This window comes from Gambusia affinis, linkage group LG20, assembly GCF_019740435.1.
Source record: "Gambusia affinis linkage group LG20, SWU_Gaff_1.0, whole genome shotgun sequence".
Lineage (NCBI taxonomy): Eukaryota > Metazoa > Chordata > Actinopteri > Cyprinodontiformes > Poeciliidae > Gambusia > Gambusia affinis.
In genome coordinates this window covers 23,109,203-23,131,890 of record NC_057887.1, presented here as the reverse complement: position 1 = coordinate 23,131,890, position 22,688 = coordinate 23,109,203, and the positions used below count along the sequence as shown (strand labels likewise).

At 44.6% G+C, this 22,688-nt stretch overlaps 3 protein-coding genes across 7 annotated transcripts; 1 reads left to right on the top strand and 2 right to left on the bottom strand.

Annotated features, from left to right (window-relative positions):
• Window positions 1-301: 301 nt before the first annotated feature.
• On the bottom strand, window positions 302-3,625 carry znf668 (zinc finger protein 668). The gene is made up of 2 exons (XM_044101711.1): window positions 3,490-3,625; window positions 302-2,982 (listed from the first exon to the last, which is right to left on the bottom strand). The coding sequence occupies exon 2, from the start codon at window positions 2,971-2,973 to the stop codon at window positions 1,087-1,089; it is 1,887 nt and encodes a 628-aa protein (XP_043957646.1). The 5' UTR covers window positions 2,974-2,982; window positions 3,490-3,625; the 3' UTR covers window positions 302-1,086.
• Window positions 3,069-17,607, top strand: znf646 (zinc finger protein 646). Of its 4 annotated transcripts, none has more exons than XM_044101700.1 (4): window positions 3,069-3,321; window positions 5,063-7,135; window positions 7,881-8,729; window positions 17,118-17,607. In XM_044101700.1, the coding sequence occupies exons 2-4, from the start codon at window positions 5,223-5,225 to the stop codon at window positions 17,134-17,136; spliced, it is 2,781 nt and encodes a 926-aa protein (XP_043957635.1). In that variant the 5' UTR covers window positions 3,069-3,321; window positions 5,063-5,222; the 3' UTR covers window positions 17,137-17,607. The 4 variants fall into 4 exon arrangements, with proteins under 4 accessions (XP_043957635.1, XP_043957634.1, XP_043957633.1 ...); XM_044101699.1 differs by lacking the exon at window positions 17,118-17,607 and adding an exon at window positions 9,476-12,039 and having other exon boundaries at window positions 3,070-3,321; XM_044101698.1 differs by lacking the exon at window positions 17,118-17,607 and adding an exon at window positions 9,496-12,070 and having other exon boundaries at window positions 3,073-3,321.
• On the bottom strand, window positions 12,541-21,468 carry LOC122822792. Of its 2 annotated transcripts, none has more exons than XM_044101722.1 (5): window positions 20,271-21,468; window positions 16,200-16,298; window positions 15,557-15,700; window positions 15,203-15,255; window positions 12,541-14,874 (listed from the first exon to the last, which is right to left on the bottom strand). In XM_044101722.1, exons 1-4 carry the CDS (start codon window positions 20,344-20,346, stop codon window positions 15,215-15,217), a joined length of 360 nt encoding a protein of 119 aa, XP_043957657.1. In that variant the 5' UTR covers window positions 20,347-21,468; the 3' UTR covers window positions 12,541-14,874; window positions 15,203-15,214. The 2 variants fall into 2 exon arrangements, with proteins under 2 accessions (XP_043957657.1, XP_043957656.1); XM_044101721.1 differs by having other exon boundaries at window positions 15,207-15,255; window positions 20,271-21,465.
• Window positions 21,469-22,688: the final 1,220 nt, after the last annotated feature.

Here is a 22,688-nt window from a genome sequence, read left to right as displayed (position 1 = left end):
ACTAACATATTTTATCTGCTTGGAGGTGATGTTAACGTTTGGATCGGCCAACAGAATCAGAGCAGGAAGCTGAAGATTAGGGTGATGGTAAAGAGGCCTTCCAACCTCAAAGAGGGAAAATATCAAAATGCCAATAGTATGGAGCTAAAATGGGGCCATAAAGTTTGTACACAAGGAAAAGAAATCGAAACTGAAAACAAGATTTGAAACTGAAAATTTATTTTTAAACTGCGAGAAAAAAAAGTTTCAGACAGAATAATAAAAGATTTGAAACTGAAGAAAAAAATTTTTCTGAAAAAACTTTTTGAAACTGGAAAGAAGATTTAAGTTTTATTTTTCTTTTTTCCTCTTGGAACAAATTTTATGGCCCCAATTTAGCTCCATACATTAGAAACATGCAGAAAGCTGTTCAGTTGTTAGAAGAAGCGTCTGACTGTTGAGATGACAATAATTAATTTCCAATAAAAATCATTTACTAAACCAAAACAACCAGGTTTGATTACGATGATTTACTTTTCTAAATGTCTCTGCAGAGGTAGAGTTCTTTGGAGATATTTTATAAAAATATACAGAAGTGAAATTAAATTACTTTAAATATAAATCTCCCAGGGGTGTGAATACTTTAGAACTTCACAGTAAAGTCACCAAATGTTGAACCCAAACTGAAAAATTAAGATTATTTCACAAAGATTAAGAAAAAAAAAAAACAAGTTTAAGAGGAAAAAAAATATTTTTTATTGATATAAAAGTTTCACAGTGAACATTTTTCCACTACAACTAAAAATAATAAAATGGTTAAAAATGGATTTAAAGCACGTTTAATGAATGCAAATTATTCAAGGTGAGTAGAGACAAACAGTTGGTTTATTTGTTTAGTTTCTGACGTCTGCAGGAGAAATGATTTTATGAACAGGTTAAAACATGAGCACATGTAGGAGATTATATCAGAGATTATAAAATATTTTTTACATCATATTGGTTAGAAATCATAAGAACGATCAAGCCCTAATAAGTCACACCAACAATATTTTTGTTTGTTTGTTTTTGTGTTGTTTTTTTATACAATGCTGGTTATTTTTTAAAAGATTAAAGTCCTTCATCTTTGACCAGGTAATCTGGGAGGTTGTGGAAGGAGCTCACAGGTACGGTCAGCGACATGGCGCCGGGGTCAGAGGTCGAGGCCGGCGGGGGCGAGGGAAGCGGGTCTGTGTGAATGATCTCATCCACAGCTGGGACTGCGGACGCCGCTGCCACCGCAGGGTGAGTCCGCAGGTGCTTGCGCAAGTACGCGGCAAACAGGAAGGCCTTCCCGCAGTGCGGGCAGCGGTGCGGTTTGCTGGCCGAGTGGATCTTCTGGTGCTTCCGCAGCCCCGATCGGTTCTGGAAGCCCTTCCCGCAGCTGTCGCAGACATGCAGCTTTTTGTGCTGCTTGGCATGTTCCTCCAGCTCCCCCAGCTGGCCAAATTGTGCACTGCAGGTTCGGCAGACGTGCAGCGCAGAGGGGTCAGCCGGGTGGAGCGCCTCGTGGGCCTGAACCTCGTCCCAGGAGGCGAAGGTGGCGTCGCAGAGGGAGCATGAGAACTGTGGCAGCGTGGTGTGGGGTGTGAAGCCGGTAGTGGAGGTGGAGGCTGAATCTTCCGGCTGCTCCGCCAGGTGAGTCCTTTCGTGCTTCCGCAGACTCGAGGAGACCACAAACGACTTCAGGCACTCCTCGCATTTGAAGGGTCTCTCTCCGGAATGAACCCGCCGGTGCTTGTTGAGGCTGGAGCGCTCAGTGAACGACTTGTCGCACTCGGTACAGGAGAAGGGGCGGAGCCCGGTGTGCACCAGCATGTGGCGCCGCAGGTCCCAGGATGCCACAAAGGCCTTGTCGCAGCTCTGACACTTGTACGGCCGCTCCCCGGAGTGGACGCGTTCATGCACGGCCAGGTCAGCCGGCTGCCGGAAGCGCTTGGAGCATTTGTCGCAGGGGTATGGCTTGAAGCCCATGTGGGCGCGCTGGTGCCGCCGGAAGCTGGACGGGTCGGAAAACATCTTGCCGCACTGGGGGCAGAGGAAGGGTTTCTCCCCAGAGTGCGTGCGCAGGTGGGACTGGTAGGAGGACAGCTGCGTGAAACCTTTCCCACACTGCTCACACTGGTAGGGCTTGTTCTGGGAGTGGATTCGCTGGTGACACGCCAGCGACGACGAGCGGGAGAAGGCCTTGCCGCAGTCGGAGCAAAGGAACGGCTTCTCGCCGGTGTGGGAACGCTCGTGGTTCTTCAGGTCCTTCAGCTCCGTGTACGTCTTCCCACACTCCTCACAGGCATACGGACGGTGGCCCTGATGGTTCCGTTTGTGCTTCCTGAACACAGAGGGGTCTGCAAAGCTCTTCCCGCATTCGGCGCAGAAGTATGGCTTCTCTCCAGTGTGGGAGCGCTCGTGGACCTTCAGCTTGGACAGGGTGGGATAGCTCTTGTTGCACTGGGGGCACGAGTATGGTCGCTCACCGCTGTGTTGCGTCGTGTGGATCCGCAGGCAGATAGCCTGCATGAAGGCTTTCCCACACTCAGGGCACACGAAGGGTTTCTCCCCGGTATGGGAGCGGCTGTGGTTGCGCAGCTCCGTGATCGTCTTGTACGCCTTGTGGCAATCCGGACACTGGAAGGGCCGCTGGGAGGAGTGGGTGCGTTCATGCTTGGAGAGCTGAGCTTTGCTAGAAAACGTTTTGGTACATTCAGAACATGCATGCTGCTGCTGCTGCTGCTGCGTTGCATGCGCTGCCAGCTTGTGGCTCTGCAGAGCTGACATGCTTTTGAAAGTCTCTGTGCATGTGGAGCATTTGAAGCTGGGTTTGGCTTTTGGAGGTCTGCCTCTGCTGCGTTTTTTAACGGGCTGATCCCTCACCGCCTCTTCTTCTTTGCTGTCATCATCCTTCTCTGGGGGGGTAAACTGCTCTGCAGGAGGTGGGCTGCCAGGCTGAGGGGAGGCCATTTTTTATTTCTAAAAGCAGATCAAATTAAAAACAGATTTGCAGTAAGTATAAAATAACTATAACAGGAAATAGAAGAATTAATGTTGATCAGATGAGTTGAAACTGCAAATAGAACATCCTGTAGCAGAAAAAGTAGCACATAATCTAAGAAATATGTGGGGATGCTGTCATTTATTCTCAAAATGGCTGGCATTAGGACCTCAGGGACAATAAGCTAACCGCTTTGATGACAGAGGAAGTCGCTGCAGTGACAGCTGTGCGGACACGGCTGTCACTGCAACAGACTGAGCTTCTGATTAAACCCTCCATGTCAGCGGGATGGGGTCGCGACGTGCGGGACACGACATGTATGTATCCGCCGCAGCTAGCTGTCAGGCTATTCATGTTGACTCAAAATGGCTGGCTTTAGGACCGCTGGTTGCTCAAATCAGACCGCAGATCTCAGGAACGGACGCCGCTAAATCCACCAACCTTTCCCCAAAGCGTTCTTTAAAACAAAAACGATCGGTTCTTACCGGAATCGGTTCATAAACTGTCGGCAGACTGAGTCCCGTAGAGACGGTAGCTTTAACTACGAGAGACGCTGTTTACTGGAGGTGGTGTCGCGTCGGCACTAGGACCCTGATGACGACAGCAACGAGCCAGAGAGCGTGCATCAATAATGTGTTTAATGTTTAACTATTAAAATAAGAGAAAAATAATATAACCACTTCCAAAATAAAAAAATATTTTTAATTAATATAGTAATATTTATATTCTTACGTCTGCACGGTAGCATCGCTGTCAACGTCAGCTATTTAATGTAGGCGTCTCAGACAGCTAAAATAAATAATTTCCGTTACTTCCTATAATGTTTAACACTTTAATGTGACGTATTTATTTATTCATTTATTTCATTTGTCTAAATATCAGGGTTGCCAAGTGTTTGCCTTGCTAAATAAACAATTATTAGCCCACTTAGCTCGGTGCTGCTAAGACGGAAGCATTTCGCTGCTACACATTTCCTGTTTCCTAGCAACCAGAGCGATGTGGATGGAAGAAGAATGGCCAGTTTGATAAAAGGGTTTGTCGTTTATATAAAAAAAATAGGTTAAAAACAAACAATATAAGTGAAGATTCGTGCAGACATTAAAAACATCTCCAGGTATTTAACCTTAAATACGTTCTTTGTTGTGAAGCCTGTATTTTATTGAAGGACGGATGTTTGTTTAGCTAACTGGGGGCCGCGATCCTTTTCTAACTGCTCAGTTACAGTTGACTTGTTGACTGGTGTCCAACACTGACTTTACTGTAATACTGTTTTACTCTCGGCAAACATATTAAATTGTAGATAGTCGCTGTTTTCTGGTTATTGGTCCAGTTTGTAAGACAGGTGCAGACATGTTAACCTTTAAGTAAATCCCACTAAGTTTAAAAGGGACGTTAAATTGATTATGATGTAGGTTTATATAGGTACGGAACAGGATTAGGGCCATAAAAAATGCATTCGGACTTTTTTTCCCTCAAAATTCTAATTATTTTCCCCTACTGATTAACAACATAGAAAACAATTCAATGGCATCAAAGCTTAATATATATATATATATATATATATATATATATATATATATATATATATATATATATATATATATATATATATATATATATATATATATATATATATATATATATATATATATATATATATATATATATATATATATATATATATATATACGATCTAAATAAATGGAATAAAAAAGGTGAAAGGTACATTCTAGTTTTGTTTATTTTTAGTTGATGAAAACTACTTGTCATTTTGCCTCGAAGTGATTTCAGTGATTAACAAGATGCAGAACACTGACATAAAATATTCATCTTAAGGTTTAAGTATTCATTAGAACAATAAAATAAAAAAGGAGTAGTAATTTGTTTTCATTTGTAGAAAAAAACGTTTTATTGTCCACATTAAGAGCTACAAAACAACTCAGTGACATAAAATCTTCATCATAAGGTGTTTTTTTTATAACTAAACAGTTTCTTAGTTTAATATTTGTCTGATTTGTTTCTTCTGTTGGTCAGTAATCATCTAACTCTCTTTTCCAGATTTCTTCTTGCGATGTTGTGTGAAATGGTTCCTGGATCCTGCAGAAGGATCTGGATTCCTGTCACAGGAAATAAATTGCAGAACTAATGCGACGGTTGCGTGCTGGGCTGCGGTGTCACAGGCAGGACTGGGATTTCTTACTGGAGACGGCGTCCCAACATGTCCAGCCTGCTGCAGCGCATGGACGCTCATCATCCACTAGAGGACGACCGCAAATTCAAATGCAACGAATGTGGGCGTGGCTACAGACACGCCGGCAGCCTGACCAATCACAGACGGACTCATGAAGTGGGTTCGTTCCTGTGCTCCATCTGTGGGAAAGAAAACTGGAACGCCTCGGCCATGAAGAACCACCTGCGCAGCCACGCCTCGCTTAGGAAGTACTCCTGTGCCGACTGTGGGAAATGTTTTCGTCTGGCGGCGCAGCTGCAGACGCACCAGACGGTTCATCTGCCCTGCAGATCCACACAGGACAGCGAATGCGACCAGCAGCCTGAACGTAACGAGGATGCAGACATCACTGCGATCCTCACGTTGCAGCCGGAGCGCTGCAGCGTGGTGCCAAAGAGACCCTTTCAATGCGACCAGTGTGGGAAGTCTTACATCCACCAACGCAGCCTGACCAATCACAAGAAGAGCCACCAGCTGGGCGTGTTTGAATGCACCGTCTGCTTTAAGTTGTGTGGCAACATGGCCGCCCTCTACAGCCACCAGAGGACCCACAGGACGCGAGGCAAGATGGATCAGAGTGCAGCTACTGGGTCAGAACCGGACCTATTCCATAATCAGAAACAGGACACTCCGGAGAATTTCTGCCTCCTGTGCCAGGAGTTTTTTCCTGGAAATAGGGAATTCCAGGAACACATCCGGCTGCACAAGTCTTCGCTTGAGCCCGATGTTTCCCTGCCGGAGTCCGGCTTCAGTCCGTCCGCTGCAGAGGTTCTACAGAACTTTGATCTGAGTGGATTTGACGGTCAGGATGCAACAGATGCCGCGGTAATCGGTGCCTCACAGAGCACTGTAGAAGAAGAAATGTCCGCTCCAGATCCGGATGAGAGACCCTTCAGGTGTCACACATGTGGGAAGAGCTACCGTCACTCAGGGAGCCTGATTAACCACCGGCGCTCCCACCAGGTGGGCGCGTTCCGCTGCGCCGTCTGCAGGAAGCAGTACCCCCACCTGGCCGCCCTCAGGAGCCACCTACGCCTCCACCGACCGCGGCGGCCATCTTCCCGGCCGCGGCGACCATCTTCCCGGCCGCCCGCAGAGCACAGCTGGCTCTGCCCGGAGCCTGTGAGCCAGCAGAACCAGACCGGGTTCGGATCAGACCAGGAAAACATGGCCGCCGACAACAACCGCGGCGAAACGTTCTCCACTCAGGGTTTCTGCTCCCAGGTTGCCATGGCGGCACACATGTGCGCGGACTGCGGCGAGACGTTTGCAGACGTAGCCGGGGTCAAATCCCACAACTGCATCCTGCTGCACCAACACACACCTGCTGACCGGCCCTACAACTTAACCTTTGACCCCAGGGACGCCCAAAGCCCGGAAGCAACAGAGTTCAACTATTTTGAGCAGGGTTGCCATGGGAACAGTACCAGAGAAGATGAAGATCCCGACGAGGACGATGATTATCAGTGCTCAGTGTGCGGGATCAGCTACAGCAGCATGGCGGCCCTCAGGAGCCACCTGAGGGGCCACACCCGGTCCGACGGCGCTCCGCAGGGCGCCGACCCCACACAACCAGAGTCAGGAGAGATGCTGATCTGCAGCAGCTGCGGCGTCTCCTGCAGCAGCTACAGCCACCTCAGCAGCCACGACTGCGCAGCCAAGCAGGAAGTTAAGGTCACCGAGGTCACAGAGGAGGAGGAACTGAGGCCCGGTGGTGGTGGCGGCGTGGAGCGCCAGCATCGCTGTGATCAGTGTGGGAGGTCGTACCGCCACGCCGGCTCGCTGCTCAACCACAAAAAGTCCCATAAAACGGGCGTGTTCAGATGCTCCGTGTGCCAGAAACGCTTCTACAACCTGCTGGCGCTGAAGAACCACCAGAGGTCACACTTTGACCTCAAGAGGTCGGTGCATCAACAACGTATTGATTCATAGATTGATTACTCTGACAGTTAATCAGATAAGAAAGTGATGCATGCTATAGATTTTTCATTTAAAGCTGCAGGACGTGATTTTTATAAAATATATTTTTTCCTTGTTTGTTAAAATTGTCTAATAATCAGAAACAGATAATCTGAGAAAAGATCAATCTGACTGAGCTGCTAATGCAGTCGACCAAAACAGCCAATCAGAGCCAGGAGGAGGGTCTTAGTGCTGTCAATCATTCTTGTGTACATGCTGATAAATGTGTTAAGAAATTGTTAATCTGCCATCATGTGTCCATGCTAACTAGCCTTAGCATTTGTAGCTGTACTGCAGTGTAGCAAAGATCAAGGGATAAGTAGAAGAGTGATTGACAGCGCTTAGACCCTCCTCCTGGCTCTGATTGGCTGCTTCTGACTGACTGATCATATATAGATATATGATATATATATCTATTGAGATAGATAGATATAAATGAGTGGGGGAGGAGCTGCGCCTTGGAGGTGGGGCTAGTTCCACCCAGGCATTTTGCAGCTGAATGGTTGCCATGGAGATTAAGTGATTTCTCAGAAAGGCATAAAGAATCAATAACATTACAACATGATGGAAAGATAAAGTCTATTTTAATGACACTGCCCCTTTAAATAATGAACTTTTCAATGTTTTTGTAATGTAAGGTTGAGGTTTGTGGTGATGAACTGTGAAGTTTTGTGTTTGTTTCTGCAGGTTTGCCTGTCAGGAATGTGGAAAAGCCTTCAAGCTCCAGAAGCAGCTGCTGAACCATCTGAGAAAACACAAACAGAACCGAGCCAAAGCCCAGGATCTGAGCGATCCGGTCCAGGTTGTCCGGCCAGAGGGAAGGTGGCGGCAGGCGGCAGCACCGGACGGCGAGGAGCGGCCGTTCTCCTGCGACCAGTGCGGCCGGACGTACCGCCACGCCGGGAGTCTGGCCAACCACAGGAAGTCCCATCAGACGGGCGAGTTTTCCTGCAGCGTCTGCAGCAACGTTTACTGCAACCAGCTGGCCTTGAGCAACCACCTGAGGATTCACCTGGCCAAGAGGCTCCTGTGCCAGCGCTGCGGCAGAGGCTTCAGGGGCCCGGCGCAACTGCTGGCGCATGTCTGCGCTGCGCTCAGACCGAACGCCGCCGCTGGCCGGACAGGTCTCAGATGCAGGAAGTCCTCCAACCAGCAGGCGGCGCCCTCCTGCGAGGAAGAGGAGCGGCCGTTTAGGTGCGACCTTTGCCCCCGCAGCTACCGCCATGCCGGCTCGCTGCTCAACCACAAGAGGACGCACCAGACGGGCGAGTTCAGCTGCACCGTCTGCGCCAAGCGCTTCACCAACCGCGCTGCACTGCGCGGCCACGCCCGCATCCACAGGAACAGGAAGTACACGTGTGAGGCGTGCGGGAAGGCCTTCCGCCGCGCCAGCGTCCTGCAGAACCACCAGCGGCTCCACGGACCGGCGCCGAGCTTCCAGGGCCAGACCGGGCTGAAGAGGCAGCGCTGCTTCAGGGGTCAGGAGGTCACAGCGCCCCCTGCAGTCCAGGAAGAGACAGGACAGAAGTGCTTCAGGTCAGTTCATGAGATATTTATCCACAAACATAAAAACTGTGAAAACCATAGAGATGAAAAGGAGTAAAACCTGACTCAACTAAGAATAAAATAACTTTACATGTTTTCACTCAACAGTAAAAAAGTTTTTGGTAGAAAATCTATTGAAGCACTGAGGAACTGATCAAATAATCAATCATTTAATGTCTAAAATGACTTAGTCTTAAAGATTAAAATGCAAAGTTAAGTGGAAAGTTTGGAATTAGGAGGACAAAAATGACAACAATTTATAAAAGTAACACGAAAAATAATAAAATCAAACAAAAGAAAATTGTTCCAAATCAGTTTCTTTCAATAAAAAACTGATGAAACTTTAAGAAAACCTGCAGCTGTGTTTGAGTTTCTGGTTAAAACAGAAACCATTCTGTTTTAATTCAGAATGGAGAGAAAATCCAGAAATTTTACTCAAGTAGGAGCAGAAATACTTTATAATAAAATGACTGAAGTAAAAATAAAAACTACAGTTTAGGAATATTCCTAAAAGTACATTATTTAAAAAAAACTTACTCAGGTAAATGTAACTAGTTACCTTTAACTAGTTACCACTCAGATCTGACACATTTTTATGTATTTTTCAGGCACATGATGACAAATTCAACTAACATGTAATAAATGTATATTTTTTATAAAAGTTACACATTGCAGCTCTAAATAAATGGATAAAATTGGTTGGGAGATTTTGTGTTTGAGTCATCGGCTGGTTCCAGTCTGAGTGTTTGTGATGCAGGTGTGACCTGTGTTGGCGCTCGTACCGCCACGCCGGATCGCTGCTCAACCACAAGAAGTCCCACGTTGCTGTGCTGCACCAATGCAGCTCCTGCCTGCAGACGTTTCCCGACGCCGTCGGCCTGCAGCTGCACGCCCAGATCCGCCGCCAGTCCTGCTCCGAATGCGGCAAAACTTTCTGCCTGGCGGCGCACCTGCAGAGCCACATGGCGGCTCATGGCAGGAAGCCGGCCGCCGCCGGGTCAGAGCGCCGCGCCGCGGAGAGCCGCGTTACCGACGATGATCCGCAGAGCGAGGACAAGAGCCACGTGTGTGAGCACTGTGGCCGCGCCTACCGCCACGCCGGGTCGCTGCTCAACCACAAGAACAGCCACAAGACGGGTCGCTTCTCCTGCACCGTCTGCCGCAAGGAGTTCTCCAACCTGATGGCGCTGAAGAACCACCGCCGCATCCACACCGAGCCCCGGCGCTACCAGTGCCTGACCTGTGGCAAGGCGTTCCGCGTCTCCACGCAGCTCGTCTGCCACCGCCGCATCCACACCAAGGAGAAGCCGTTCGACTGCCAGCGCTGCGGGAAAACCTTTTCCAGCAAGTCCAACCTGAGGCACCATCAGAAGCTGCACCAGAGCGCCGCGCCGCCGAGCAGCGACCTGGAGGCCTTCCTGTGACATCATCAAACACGATGACAGGATGAGGATTCCGCCGCCATCTTGGATGTGGCACTTGGAGCGGTAGAACAAGATGGCTGATGTTTTGCATTACAGAGCAGATCCAGTGATCTGACCGTTCAGAATGGAAACATGTTTTTGATCGTATGTTTAGATACATACAAAAAACTACATTTGTGCCAAAACACTGAGAAATTTTAGATTAATCTTAATTTCAGAAAAATAACTCAAATTTTCTAGAACAAAAAACAAGAACATTTGTAAGCTGAAAAAGTTGAAAATTTTTTATACAAAAAACTTCTGAAAGTTTTTAGATTCACGGGGCGCCGCGGCGACGGCGTCTGGGTCATTATGACCCAGACGCCGTTATGTTCATATTTATCACCAGTGTTTCCTCAGAAACGGCTCCTTGGTGTTCAGAGACGTTGTGGTTCTGGACGGTCCGGTTAGCAGGTAACAGAACTCCGTTTTTATCCAGCGTGAGTCCAGATGAGTTTTGCTGACTCAGCAGAAACCTGCAGACTGAACCTGAACCTTTTCATGTCCTGATGGACCAAACTAAAACTATAAACTGTTTATCTGTTAGAACGACATTCAGAGCAACTAAAAACCTCCTGGGTCTGGATGAGATTCAGAACCAGAATATTAACACTTCTACTCATATTAATAACCAGTTTATGCCTCTGCAGAGTGAAAAATAATGAGAAAAGTTCTCACAAATGTGCAAGAGAAAAATCACAAATTTAGAGAAAATTTCTCGACTTTTCAAACTGAGAAATTTTCATGTTTTTTCTCAGATTAAGTTGAAAAATATTTGCTGTTTTTGGAGTGAAATTGCTCCTTTTTTCCATCTCCAGTGTCTCTGATTCGCCGTCCTACTTTCTGCCTAAATGGATGTATTTGATTATTTGTTGCTGTATTATGTGTGTATTTTACTGGAAAGGTTTCTGACTGCTGTATAAATATAATGTAGCCTTTAAAACATCAGTCAGATGATGATGAGGATGATGATGATGATGATGATGAGGATGATGATCAGCCTGACTTCTGGTGAAGATGCATAAAAATCCTTAAAAAATGTAATAATCTGTAATAAACTTCTCATATTGATAATGCAGCAGGTATGCATCGTCTAACGGTTGCCATGGAGACGGAGAGTTGCCATTTTTAGCTTCAGTTCTCTCCATACACAGAGCCAGAAAAAACATGGCTCCTCATCCATACGTCGTCTCTGTGTCGCGTCATAATTATTCCCCAGGGAAACAAAAGTAATGGATGATTAGTCAGACATTTATTTTAAAGAGAATTTTACTATTTTCTCCTTTAAACTTTAGTTTCACTTTTTCTGTCGTCTTTTCCAGAGATGTAAAAGTATCATTGAAAACCTGAAGGATTTATCTCTTGTGCCATTTCAGACGGTTTTAAAGCTGAATCCTGATGCATTATGGGAGATTAAACCTGGATGTTTACACCAGGACCTCCTTTTATTTTAAGATTGGAAAAAGTTTTTTTTTCTTCTTGTTTTAAACATTTTTTGACATGATCTCAACCAAAAATGTTCTTAAACTGTTAATTTGTTTTTTATATATGTGACTATTTAATGACCTCTGACCTCATTTATGGAATACCTCAGAAACCTGTTGCCGTTGGAAACAGAAACACTCACTCTGGTTCATGATGCGACTTCCTGTTTATACAAATGTGTCCTGGAGACAGGAAGTCCGGTCCGGTCCGGTCAGCGTTGGGTTGGGACATTATGACTGTCTTTATTATTAATATTAATATTATTATTCTACTATATGCAGGTTGTAAATTCAGATTAAATTGTTGTTCGGACCTCATTTAATGTTTCTTCAGTGGGAGAAAAATGAAATAATATCTAATAAAAATAAAACATTTAGTGAATGATTTGACTCTTGTGATCAGTGCTTCAACCTCATCCTATGATTATAATTCTAGACGTTTCTCTAAAGGGTATAAAAAACAGGGAAAAAAAAGGGCAAACCTATGATTGTTTAATAAATGATGTGCGACAAAAGACTTTATTATTTACTTACTTTATTGTTAAAGTAAAACATTGAGGATAAAAAATTTAATTTGGTCAAGGAACTGATTAGCAACAGTTGCTTTGCCAGAATGTGTCATAAGAAATTAGTCTAATATTATCTCTGTAGCAGGGGGGCTCTGGCCCCCTGCTGGCCCCCCTCTAGAACCAATCATGTTCACAGAAACTGAAGTTATGAGAGAATATTCAATATGAAGAAAGTTAAACACCTGAAACACGTCATTCTGCCCAGCAGGAAGGTTCTGGGTTCGAATCCCTGCCTAACAGCGAGAAAGTTTCAATATTTCTGAATGAAAACACAACAAACATCCACAAAAGTTGTCAGTTTTATTGTGAAAATATATTTGCTACACAAAGGTTTGAAGTGGGAGAAGCCAGTGCATGTAGGGAAGAAACGAAGCAGAGAATAAAAGCAACGTGTTAGTTATCACTCTGTAGCATTTCACTAAAAACCTTCACTGGAGTCCCTTTGAAATTCGCTGCGAGACGCTTAAAAAAATAAATAATATACACATCTTCTAAAAAAAATAAAAAAACTCTTTTGAAGTGATTCCTCAACGCAGTTAAAAACTACCTTGAAGTTAGCTCAACAGTTTGTAAAAACCACGTCTGGTACAATCTGATAGAAAATCTTTTATCAAAGTGAACAAACGAACCCATTCTGACGCGTAAAGTCACAGAAACACGAGGAAAAGCGTCCAGGTTGCGAGGAGGAGCTCCAACTCAAACACTGAAGGTTGATTCCCGCGCCGCAGCGCATTCCTCCCAGAATTCCTCCCAGCATTCACACATGTTAGCAGTTTGGACTGAGAGTCTAGAGTTTCACGCATCCTGTCCTGCCTCTTCTGAACGTCAGGAACAGTAAAAACAGAACAACAGCGCTGGAATGAGCGAAAAGTTCGTTTTAAAAACTGCTGGTCTCAGGAGATGCAGTAACAGTGAAAACAGGGCCGGATTGACAGGAATAGGGGCCCCTGGGCTGGAGGCCGGTTTGGAGCCCAAACCCACCAAAAGTTAAAAACATTTTTTAAAAGTCTGTTACAGATGTAATTTACAACATACAGCGCCCCCTAAGGGATGTCAGGGATTTTCTCCATGAAAATAACTCAAAAATAGTATAATTACTTTGGATGTAATTTTATTTCTTTCTCTCTTAACGAAAGTTTCTGTTAATCTCTTAAAAGGAATTTAAAGGGGCGTTATGCATTTCCTCACCACATAGTGCTACTTCATGGCCTCATCAAGTTAGTATGCAAATAACTAACTTCTGTTGGAATGAAAATGGCATTAAAAGAAATTTTAATTTCTGATTTAACACCTTAAAATTGGCCCTCTGTCTCTTTAAAAACTCATGATGGTTCTGAAGCTCCGCCTCCAGGAAGTCATCCCAACATGGCTCCACTATTAACCCTTTAACAACATTTCTACCAGCGTTGCTCCTATAATGAGCTCAATAGACGTTTGCTAATCGCTGCTGGATAGTCTGAAGGAGCTGATTGTGGGAGGAGCTGCATCTTGAAGGCGGGGCTAGGTCCACCCAGGTGTTTTACACAGCGAAATGGTTGCCATGGTGACTGAAGGATTTCACAAACATGCATGAAGGAATGAAAACATCGTAACATGATGAAAAATACAACAGGACATTTTTAACACCGCCCCTTTAAATCCCATGTTTGACCTGTTTTACTTTTGCGCAGTCGTTTGTGCTGCGTTTGTGTCCTAAAGATATAAACCCGATATGTCACAAACGAGATGCTAACATACATGGAAAAGTCTTACATAAAGTAGCAGAAAGACTTCCAGTACTAGAGATGTCACGTTAACTGACCAGTAAAAACACTGAGAGGAAATGCAAAAGAGAAAGATCCCCATGGCCACCAGGGGGCTCTGTAACAAACACTGACAAATTAGCAGGTACAAACTGCTGGTTGGATGGGTAAAAACATCTGGCAGGGGGCGCCATGTTGGTCCAAAAAGACGCAACTTCATCGTGTTAATGTTTGAGTGTTGCTCAAATTAATAAAAAACCAACAATATTTAAAAACACCACATGCAAAATGAGTGCCTGCGTTTAATATGAGGTAAAAAAAAAACTAAACCTTTTGGGGGGGTGTCCCCTAAATGTGGCGCCCTGGGCTACCGCCTGTCAGCCCTTTGTAAGCCTGGCCCAGAGTGCATGAGGACAGTCCAGCCGGTGCGTACTGGGGACGTTTCTCCTAAAGCTCGCTACATTCAAATGGCCTTAATGTGCCGAACAGTACGTCTTCTTCACGTGTGCAGTAAGAGGCCGATGCGTCGCGTTGCATCGCTGCGTTGTCGCCTCGCCAGAGTTCACACTAGAACACGAGTTGAAGTCTTAACGGAATCAAACGTCTGGAAACCCACCAAGGGCCTCCAGGTCGGAGTCTCAGTTAATGCAAAATAAAGACAGACATTTCCTGAACAAGATACCAAACTAGTGTATAACGTTGTTACTATTCCTACAAGGTGAGCAGAGGCTCAGCGGGTCGCCTGCTGTCTGCCGGACCCGTTCAGAACTGAGCTCAGTCCAATAAATAAAGATCGGTCCGTCTGCAGCCGGAGCCGCGGCCCCGGGGTTCGGTATGCGGTCCGTCGTCCAGAGGTTCCTCAGGTTCCCTGGATGAGGCTGCAGACAAGAACCCCACGATTTAAAAACACTTTAAAAACACGTTCAAACTGCCAGACAGACTCATGAACACAGCAGTTTATCATCTCAGCTCCTGGTGACAAACAGTTTCAGGCACAAAGTGAAACTTTTTTCATGACAGGATATAAAACAGATTTAATTTTCATCAGGTTTGTTTGTGTAAATCAGTTAAAATTCATCCTGAAGTCAGAGGAAGATTCAAGTTTTAGGAGCTCTGAACTTTCAGAACCATCAATGTAAAGAGATGACAGTGCAAAACGGTGTAAACATTACAGTTAATAATAATAATAACAATAATAATTAATACCTACTCGGCTGTTTAAGCTTGGTAAAGTGGCCCCGCCGTCTCTTCGATGGGTTCTGCACAAATCAGAAAATAAACTCAAATCATCGCAATATTATAAATGATAACTGCAGGAAGTTTTTACACCCTGTTCATGTTTGTTTAAAAATCTTTCAAGGTCAAAGGTCACAGCTCTGTCGTCTCAGATTCACTTGTCAAGAGGAGAAGAAATGTTTTAAAAATCCAGTTTTACCTCCCAGAGCTCATTGATGAAAAAAACTGATTCAGTTTCAGAACTTGGAGATTAAAATCAGATTTCTGAGATTCAAAGTTTCCCACATCAAGCTGGAGGAGAAAAGTTTTTAAATCGGGTTCTACCTCTCAGAGGCCGTTTGTGTGATTTGCGTCGATGCATCATGACTCCGATGATCAGAGCGGCGCCGATCAGAACCACGCCGAGGACCGAGAAGCTGGTGATGGCCGCCAGCTTCCAGACGTGCGGCGTCTCCTCCAGAGGTTTACCTGCAGCGCGACACAGAGGGTAACGGCTGCGACCTGCGGCTTCTATAGCTCTAAACACTTCTACGGAAGGCCCTGACTGCCATGAAACAAAAATAAAAGCTCAACACAAAGCCATAATATCAACTTTCAATCTCATAATTATGAGATCAAAAGTCACCTTTTGCAGATACAAAGTTATAGTCTTAACATTCAGCCATAATTTTGAGGTTAAAACATAATTTTGAGATACAAGGTCAAAATTATTAAATTTAAAGTCAAAATTATGGGATACAAAGTTAATTTTGAGATTTAAGATCATATTTTTGAGCTTCATAGTTATAATTTTGACATTCAGCACAAGTTTTATTTTTTCATTAATGGCAGGAATGGGGTTCCATAAAAACAAAAACAGTGAAAGACATCGTTTTAATATCTAAAATGTTCTGATTAAAGGAGCCTGTAGTGACTTTTATAAGCAGAAGTTAAATATTCTACGGTTTTCTAGAATACAGACGCTCACATGTGTTGCAGGACGGGGTTTTGGGGTACTGCTTGCAGGAGGTGCAGGGGACACAAACCCCCAGGTCTGAGCTGAAGAACTCTGAGGTCAGGCACTGACCTGCAGAAACACAAACATACACATTCAGAAACTAAACACATTCTGGATTTGACTCTGTTCGTTCCGTTTCTCCGGATCCGGTTCAGATGAAACCAGAACCGTTTCTCAGGTTTCTGAAGAATCAGCTGCTGAAATGAGGAAGAAGCAGGAAACGAGGTTTTGACTTTCTGTGAAGTGAAGGTTTAATTCCTCTGAGATGACGAAGGTGATGATGAAGGTGATGATGATGATGAAGGTGATGATGCAGAGCGGTTTCCTGACCTCTTCCTCTGAAACGTTTTGCTGCCGCTTTCACTTCTCAACAAACCAGAAACAGTTTCTGCTTCCATCGTTAATAAATAAATGTAAATACATAAAAACAAAACAAAACAATCTGAATAAAATTCTCGTTAGGATTAGAGAAAAGTTCTTCCAATTCAAAATTAATATCTTTAAGCAGTTTGATTCAAAGATGATTTCTAGATTCTCTCTGGCTGCAGTTCCTTTCGTCTCCACTAGGGGCTCACTCGGTTTCTCTTTCCATCACGCTGCAGGATGTAAACTTGTGGTTTGGACAGACAGCTGATGTGTGCGGCAGAGCAGCAAGTCAGTCAGAAAGTATTCACACCCTGCTCAGTCAGAAGCCTGAAGCTGACCGCAGCGTTACAGGCAGCAGGAGGAGGAAGACGATGCTCTTCCTCCTGAAGGTCAAATCAAAACCAGAGTCACAGAGACCAATCAATAAACAAATAAGATCAAAACCAATCAATCAATAAAAGATGAGCTGATTCATTTTGTGACTTCAGGTTCAAATGAACATTTTTCTCTTTCTCACCTCAGGAGAAAATGGGAAGATTGAAAGAAGAGTCACTTCCTGAAACATTTGTTGCTCATCAGAAAAACCATCCCAGATTCAACGTTTCGAAAGCCAAGGTTGAAAATCTGTTGACGCCCTGAAAGGTTTTTAAATCCTCTACTTTCCGGTGCCAAATCCATCACAGCGCGTCGTTCCTGGGGAAATGTTTACATCCACCTGATTGGTCTCATCAGTCACAAAGGAGAGGAGAACATTAAACCAGAACCACATGAGAACAGCCTGGTTGTTAGCTCAGCTGCAAACCCAGAGCCACCTGCTCACAGACTCATGTCAGCGGCATGTCGGCCCCTGGCCTCCATCGCAGCCGCAGGCCCCCAGAGACCCAGCAGAGTCCGAGTCACTTCACAGCAACGGTGACTGGGAGAGAGAGTCACCGCTTCAGGGAAAGAGAGAAACAGTCAGGATTCAGACACACGTCATCCCACTGGAGCGCAGAGCCTCGGGGTTCAAAAGGTAACAGGGAGGAAGTGGAGCGTGACCTTTGTTCAAACCGGAGGGAGGGGGAGAGAGAGAGAGAGGGGAGAGAGAGAGAGAGAGGGGGGGAGAGAGAGAGAGAGAGAGGCAGAGAGAGAGAGGGGGGGAGAGAGAGAGAGGGGGGGAGAGAGAGAGAGGCTGAGAGAGAGAGAGAGGCTGAGAGAGAGAGAGAGGCAGAGAGAGACCAAGAGAGGGAGATCCACTGTGATGCCTATCAAACAAAAACCTGATCCTGATTTTCTCAACCTGCTGAAAAAAGGATTTAAAAGCAGCTGAGCTTTTCGTTCCCACTTGTCTGACCAGGACTAGTGGTCCTAGTTTAAACACCATGAAGCGATTGGCGCCATCTTGGTAGGCAAGGCCAGTCATGGATGAAGCACGGCTTGCAGACCAGCAAAAAGAAAATATATGGAGATTCTTCTCCAATGTGCAAAAGACATATATATAAACAAAATGGCTGCTATGTCAGACGACGTGAACAAGCTGCCTCTGATCTCCTGCTATGATAATGTTAGCTAGTGAACACCATCCAGGAGCTTCACCTGAAATCCATACAATCAATTTATTCTCAGCTGTATTTTATTGCATCACACAAAATGTTGCACAAGGGAGGACAAAAACCTCATTCTTCTACACGCCATCCGTAACCACGGTGATCTGAAGGATCCTCTAAATGAAACCTGGAGGTGAACGTGTTATTCATTTAGTGCAGGAAGAAATAAGGCTGGAAAAAAATCAAAACCACCGTGTTACAACTTGTTGCCATAGCAACAGACAAGACCACTTTATGTTTCAGGATTCAACACCAAAAAAACACCAAAACATTTCCCACAGATCAGAACGTTCAGTCTGTTACAGTTTCATGTTTTCAGGCTGACCACTGAGGTAGATTAGCTAGCTACTATTAGCTAAGCTAACACAGCAGTGATAGATTAGCTAGCTGCTATTAGCTAAGCTAACACAGCGGTGGTAGATTAGCTAGCTGCTATTAGCTATGCTAACACAGTGGTGGTAGATTAGCTAGCTGCTATTAGCTAAGCTAACACAGCAGTGATAGATTAGCTAGCTGCTATTAGCTAAGCTAACACAGCAGTGGTAGATTAGCTAGCTGCTATTAGCTAAGCTAACACAGTGGGGGTAGATTAGCTAGCTGCTATTAGCTAAGCTAACACAGTGGTGGTAGATTAGCTAGCTGCTATTAGCTAAGATAACACAGCAGTGGTAGATTAGCTAGCTGCTATTAGCTAAGATAACACAGTGGTGGTAGATTAGCTAGCTGCTATTAGCTAAGATAACACAGCAGTGGTAGATTAGCTAGCTGCTATTAGCTAAGCTAACACAGCAGTGGTAGATTAGCTAGCTGCTATTAGCTAAGCTAACACAGCAGTGGTAGATTAGCTAATTTAAACACCTGCTGTACTGATGATCTGTCAGAGTTGATGTTTAGGGAATCAGTATTTATTTATTTTAAATGAACCAAAAATAAATTCCACATCACATCCACATGTTACGCTTATCAAAGTCAAGCTAGCATAGCTGACAGAAGATTTTAGTCTCTTTCTTCCTAAATGTTTGCTATAGTTAACCAAGTTTAATAAACTCAATAAAAGCTGATTTAGGTTTAATCTCTGGATCAACGTGGATCTACTTATAAAGGTTTGGTTGTAAAAAGACAAATACTTTGAGTTGTACTGAACTTTTTCATTAAATGAAAAGATACTACCACCATGAACTGCAGTTCAAGAATAAAAATTTGATAGAAAATAATACTGAGATAAATTTTTCTAGAAAAATTCACAAAAATTTCCAAATTTCAAATGTATTTTGATATTCTGAAAATTAATAAGAATATTTTTGACTTCAAACCTACATACTATTTTTCTAAAAAATAAAAAAAATAAATACAAAAATCTGAGATTCAACATTTTTTGCTTTTTTTTACTTTTCAAACTCTAAAAATTCCTTATTTTTTCTGTAAACTTTCTTTGATTAATATGAAAATTTCGGAGTTTTTAAAAGAAATGTTAAACTTTTCGATCTTTTTTCTGGAAAATGTCTGAGTTTGCGCCGGACTCTTCTTGTCCTGCATCATTTCTCCTGACCGGTTTGCGTGTCGCGGACTGAAGGCGGTGGTTGCAGCAACAGCTGATCTCCAGATGTAGCTGCAACAAACTGAGTAAAAGTTTAGATTTAAGCATGAAGAAACAACTCTGGGCTGTTTTTGTTCCAGGTTTTATGACCTCAGTGTAATCTGAGAGATGTTTTCCTCTGGGATTATCTCCGAACTTCAAAGCAGAACAATCCTCTGTGTTTGGAGTCCAGCGGAGTGAAAATGTTTCTTTGTGTAAAATGGACCCAGGCGGCGCTGGTCCGGCGCGGCCAGAGGGCACTGCGGTGAAATCAACCCATCGGAATGCGGAACCGGTGAGAAATGCAGCTGGTAAAGGAAGCGGAGCCGCTATCTGGCTCCGCTGGCGGGTCCAGCCTGATCCGGGTTCCCACAAACAAACAAAGCCGCGATTGTTCCAGTCCAGTCCGGGGAACAGACACCGCCGAACCCGGACCCGAACCCGGGCGGGACGCGTCCAGAAACATGAAGGGAAAGTTTTAAACTAGAGAAAAAATCAAATGTATTTACTCACTTTTCTCCGCGTGGAGCCCGGTGGAAGCCGCTAGAATAAATCCGCAGATGAGTGCGCAAACTGCGGCTGAAGCCATGGTGTGTGCGGGAGGAGAGCTGCTCGCTGTCGGCCACACAATTCCCAAAAGTTCATCTGATTAGGAATCCGTGCTGGTTTTCAGCATGGAAAAGCGAGCATCAGAGTGAGTCATGCGGAGGAGTCTGCGCCGTGTTTTAATAGTGCGCACACACCCACGCTGCGCAGTTCAGCTCCTATGAGTCATTTCCTATGTAGCTGCGGCGCGGCGCAAACTCTCTGCGCCCACAGGAAACTCCGCCGCGGTTTCATCTCACACTTTTTTCACTTTCATTTTTCAAACGAAACTTTCAAACAAATCAGTTCAGGTATCGCGGTTTCACTCCGCGCCGTTAGATCTGTAACATTTTACAGGCCACGCCCTGCGTGTTTTCCCACTCTGAACACCGTGTAGTCCAGGATTTACAGCCTCTCATTGTTATTACCACGCCTGCTGACGTCATGCTCCGCTTTGTGCCAAAAAACACAAGACTCTGGCAGGGGCCCGGGGTCCCTTACGCACAGCGAGCCGAGCGGGGGAAACAGAGGAGCCCGGGCAGAAACACATGACATTAATTAACAGGTTAAATCATCCCGCTCTGCACGCAGCGATACAGAAAGTTTACCAGAAGGTAAAACTCATCGGAAAGACGCTGGAGATGTTTCTGCTTGGACACGGAGAGCGTGGCTGACGCAGGGTGGTGTTATTAATGTCTGGGGCTGGGTGTAGCCTCTGCCGCTGCACAAATATGCAAAAACAAAGCCAGCGGACTCAAAATCAGCCTCACTAGTGTCTCATGACGGGAAGAGGAGAAGAACTGCAGCGTTTTCTGGTCAAACAGGAGAAAAATAAAACACTAATTTACTAAAACTATCCTCCCTTCACAACCTTCAGTTTGTTTTACTGGATTTTGTTTGATGGAGCAAAACTGAAGAAGAACTTCAAGGCGTTTTTTTTTATTTCAAATTTTTCTATTTAGACGAAAACATCTGAAAAGTGTGGCATGCTCATGTATTCTGGTTACATTCTAACTACATTTAAAAATACTTTTTTATCTTTCCATCTTGTTCTAATGTTATTCCATCATCAAACACAAACCTGGAGTTTTGCTTTGATTCTTTCTTGTCGGTTTGAGAAATCCTTTAGTCTCCATGGCAACCATTCAGCTGTTAAAACACCTGGATGGACCTAGCCCCGCCTTCGAGACGCAGCTCCTCCTCAGAGCTGCAGCTTCCAAAAATAATTTTAATTGAAAGAAAAAGCGAAGAAGAGGGAAGTAGGTCAGCTATGCTAGCTTGACTATGACAAACGTAACATGTAGATGTGTTGTGGAATTTGATGTGTTTCAGTTCAGTTACAGTTTTGTTGAGACTCACCGCACTAAATGAATAATAGCAACAGGTTTCATTTTAAAGGGATTGTTCCGCCGCAGCGGCGCAGCTTTGGATGGCGAGGAGAAGAATCGTCGTTTTGCTCTCCAGTGTTGTTCACATGCATAAAATTCCCTGTGATAAATAAACAACATAAGGAGAGTGCAATTCTAAAATTTGACTTCATCATTCACAAATTCTCCTTCTGTTCTCTGATTGGCTGGGTGAAATTCTACCGGAGGGAATCCAAGTGAAAGGGAGAAATCTCAGACTGAGCTGTGAAGGGAGATTTGAATTGAGTGTTAAAGTTCATTTTAAAGGGCTTTAAAATGAACAACACGTTTGGAAACAGTTTGGTAAACAGAGTAACTTGTTTTTTCTTCCGGTCCATCAAGTTAAACTTCATCAGTCGGATCAAATTAAACGGACTGAAGGTGAAAACGCTGGAGGGGTGTGAATACTTTCCACTAGGAACAAACCCCGCTGTCATTTTCTCACTCCGTTCTCGAGGAAATCTCTGCTAACTATTCCCAAATGCCTGATAAACTTTTTTCTTTTTCTTCTTTTTTCCCCATATTCGCTCATCTCCTCCGCAGCCTGGAACCTCTTATGAGCGTTACATGGTGTGAACTGCCTTTCCCACAAGAACTAACGTCAAACAGACGCTCCACCAAACCCCCAGTAAATACTTCACATCATCAGAAAGCGGAGGGAAGGTTTCATTGGCGCAATTAAGCTGCAGGCAGATGTTTTTGTACTCTGTTGTCACGGCTAACCTTTAGGAAAGCTCTCTAGGAGGACCTGGAGCCCACGAAGGACGACTTTCCACTCAAGTGATTTCATCAGTAATGAGGCACTATAAGCTGCAGATGTTGTGTCAAACTCTCCGGCAGGCGCCATGGCAACGGGGTGAACACACACAGCGGCGCTTGCCCAAGGTGATCCAAACACTCCTGTATGCGCTGAGCGGCGCCAAGCGAGCCGATGTCTCTC

Coding starts and splice junctions, on each gene's coding strand:
- znf646 (XM_044101698.1), top strand. CDS start 5,223: ATGTCCAGCCTGCTGCAGCGCATGGACGCTCATCATCCACTAGAGGAC. Junction 7,136..7,880: donor TCACACTTTGACCTCAAGAG/GTCGGTGCATCA, acceptor TTGTTTCTGCAG/GTTTGCCTGTCAGGAATGTG. Junction 8,730..9,495: donor ACAGGACAGAAGTGCTTCAG/GTCAGTTCATGA, acceptor TTTGTGATGCAG/GTGTGACCTGTGTTGGCGCT.
- znf668 (XM_044101711.1), bottom strand. CDS start 2,973: ATGGCCTCCCCTCAGCCTGGCAGCCCACCTCCTGCAGAGCAGTTTACC.
- LOC122822792 (XM_044101722.1), bottom strand. CDS start 20,346: ATGGCTTCAGCCGCAGTTTGCGCACTCATCTGCGGATTTATTCTAGCG. Junction 15,701..16,199: donor AACCCCGTCCTGCAACACAT/GTGAGCGTCTGT, acceptor GTCGCGCTGCAG/GTAAACCTCTGGAGGAGACG. Junction 15,256..15,556: donor ACACAAACGGCCTCTGAGAG/GTAGAACCCGAT, acceptor TGATTTGTGCAG/AACCCATCGAAGAGACGGCG.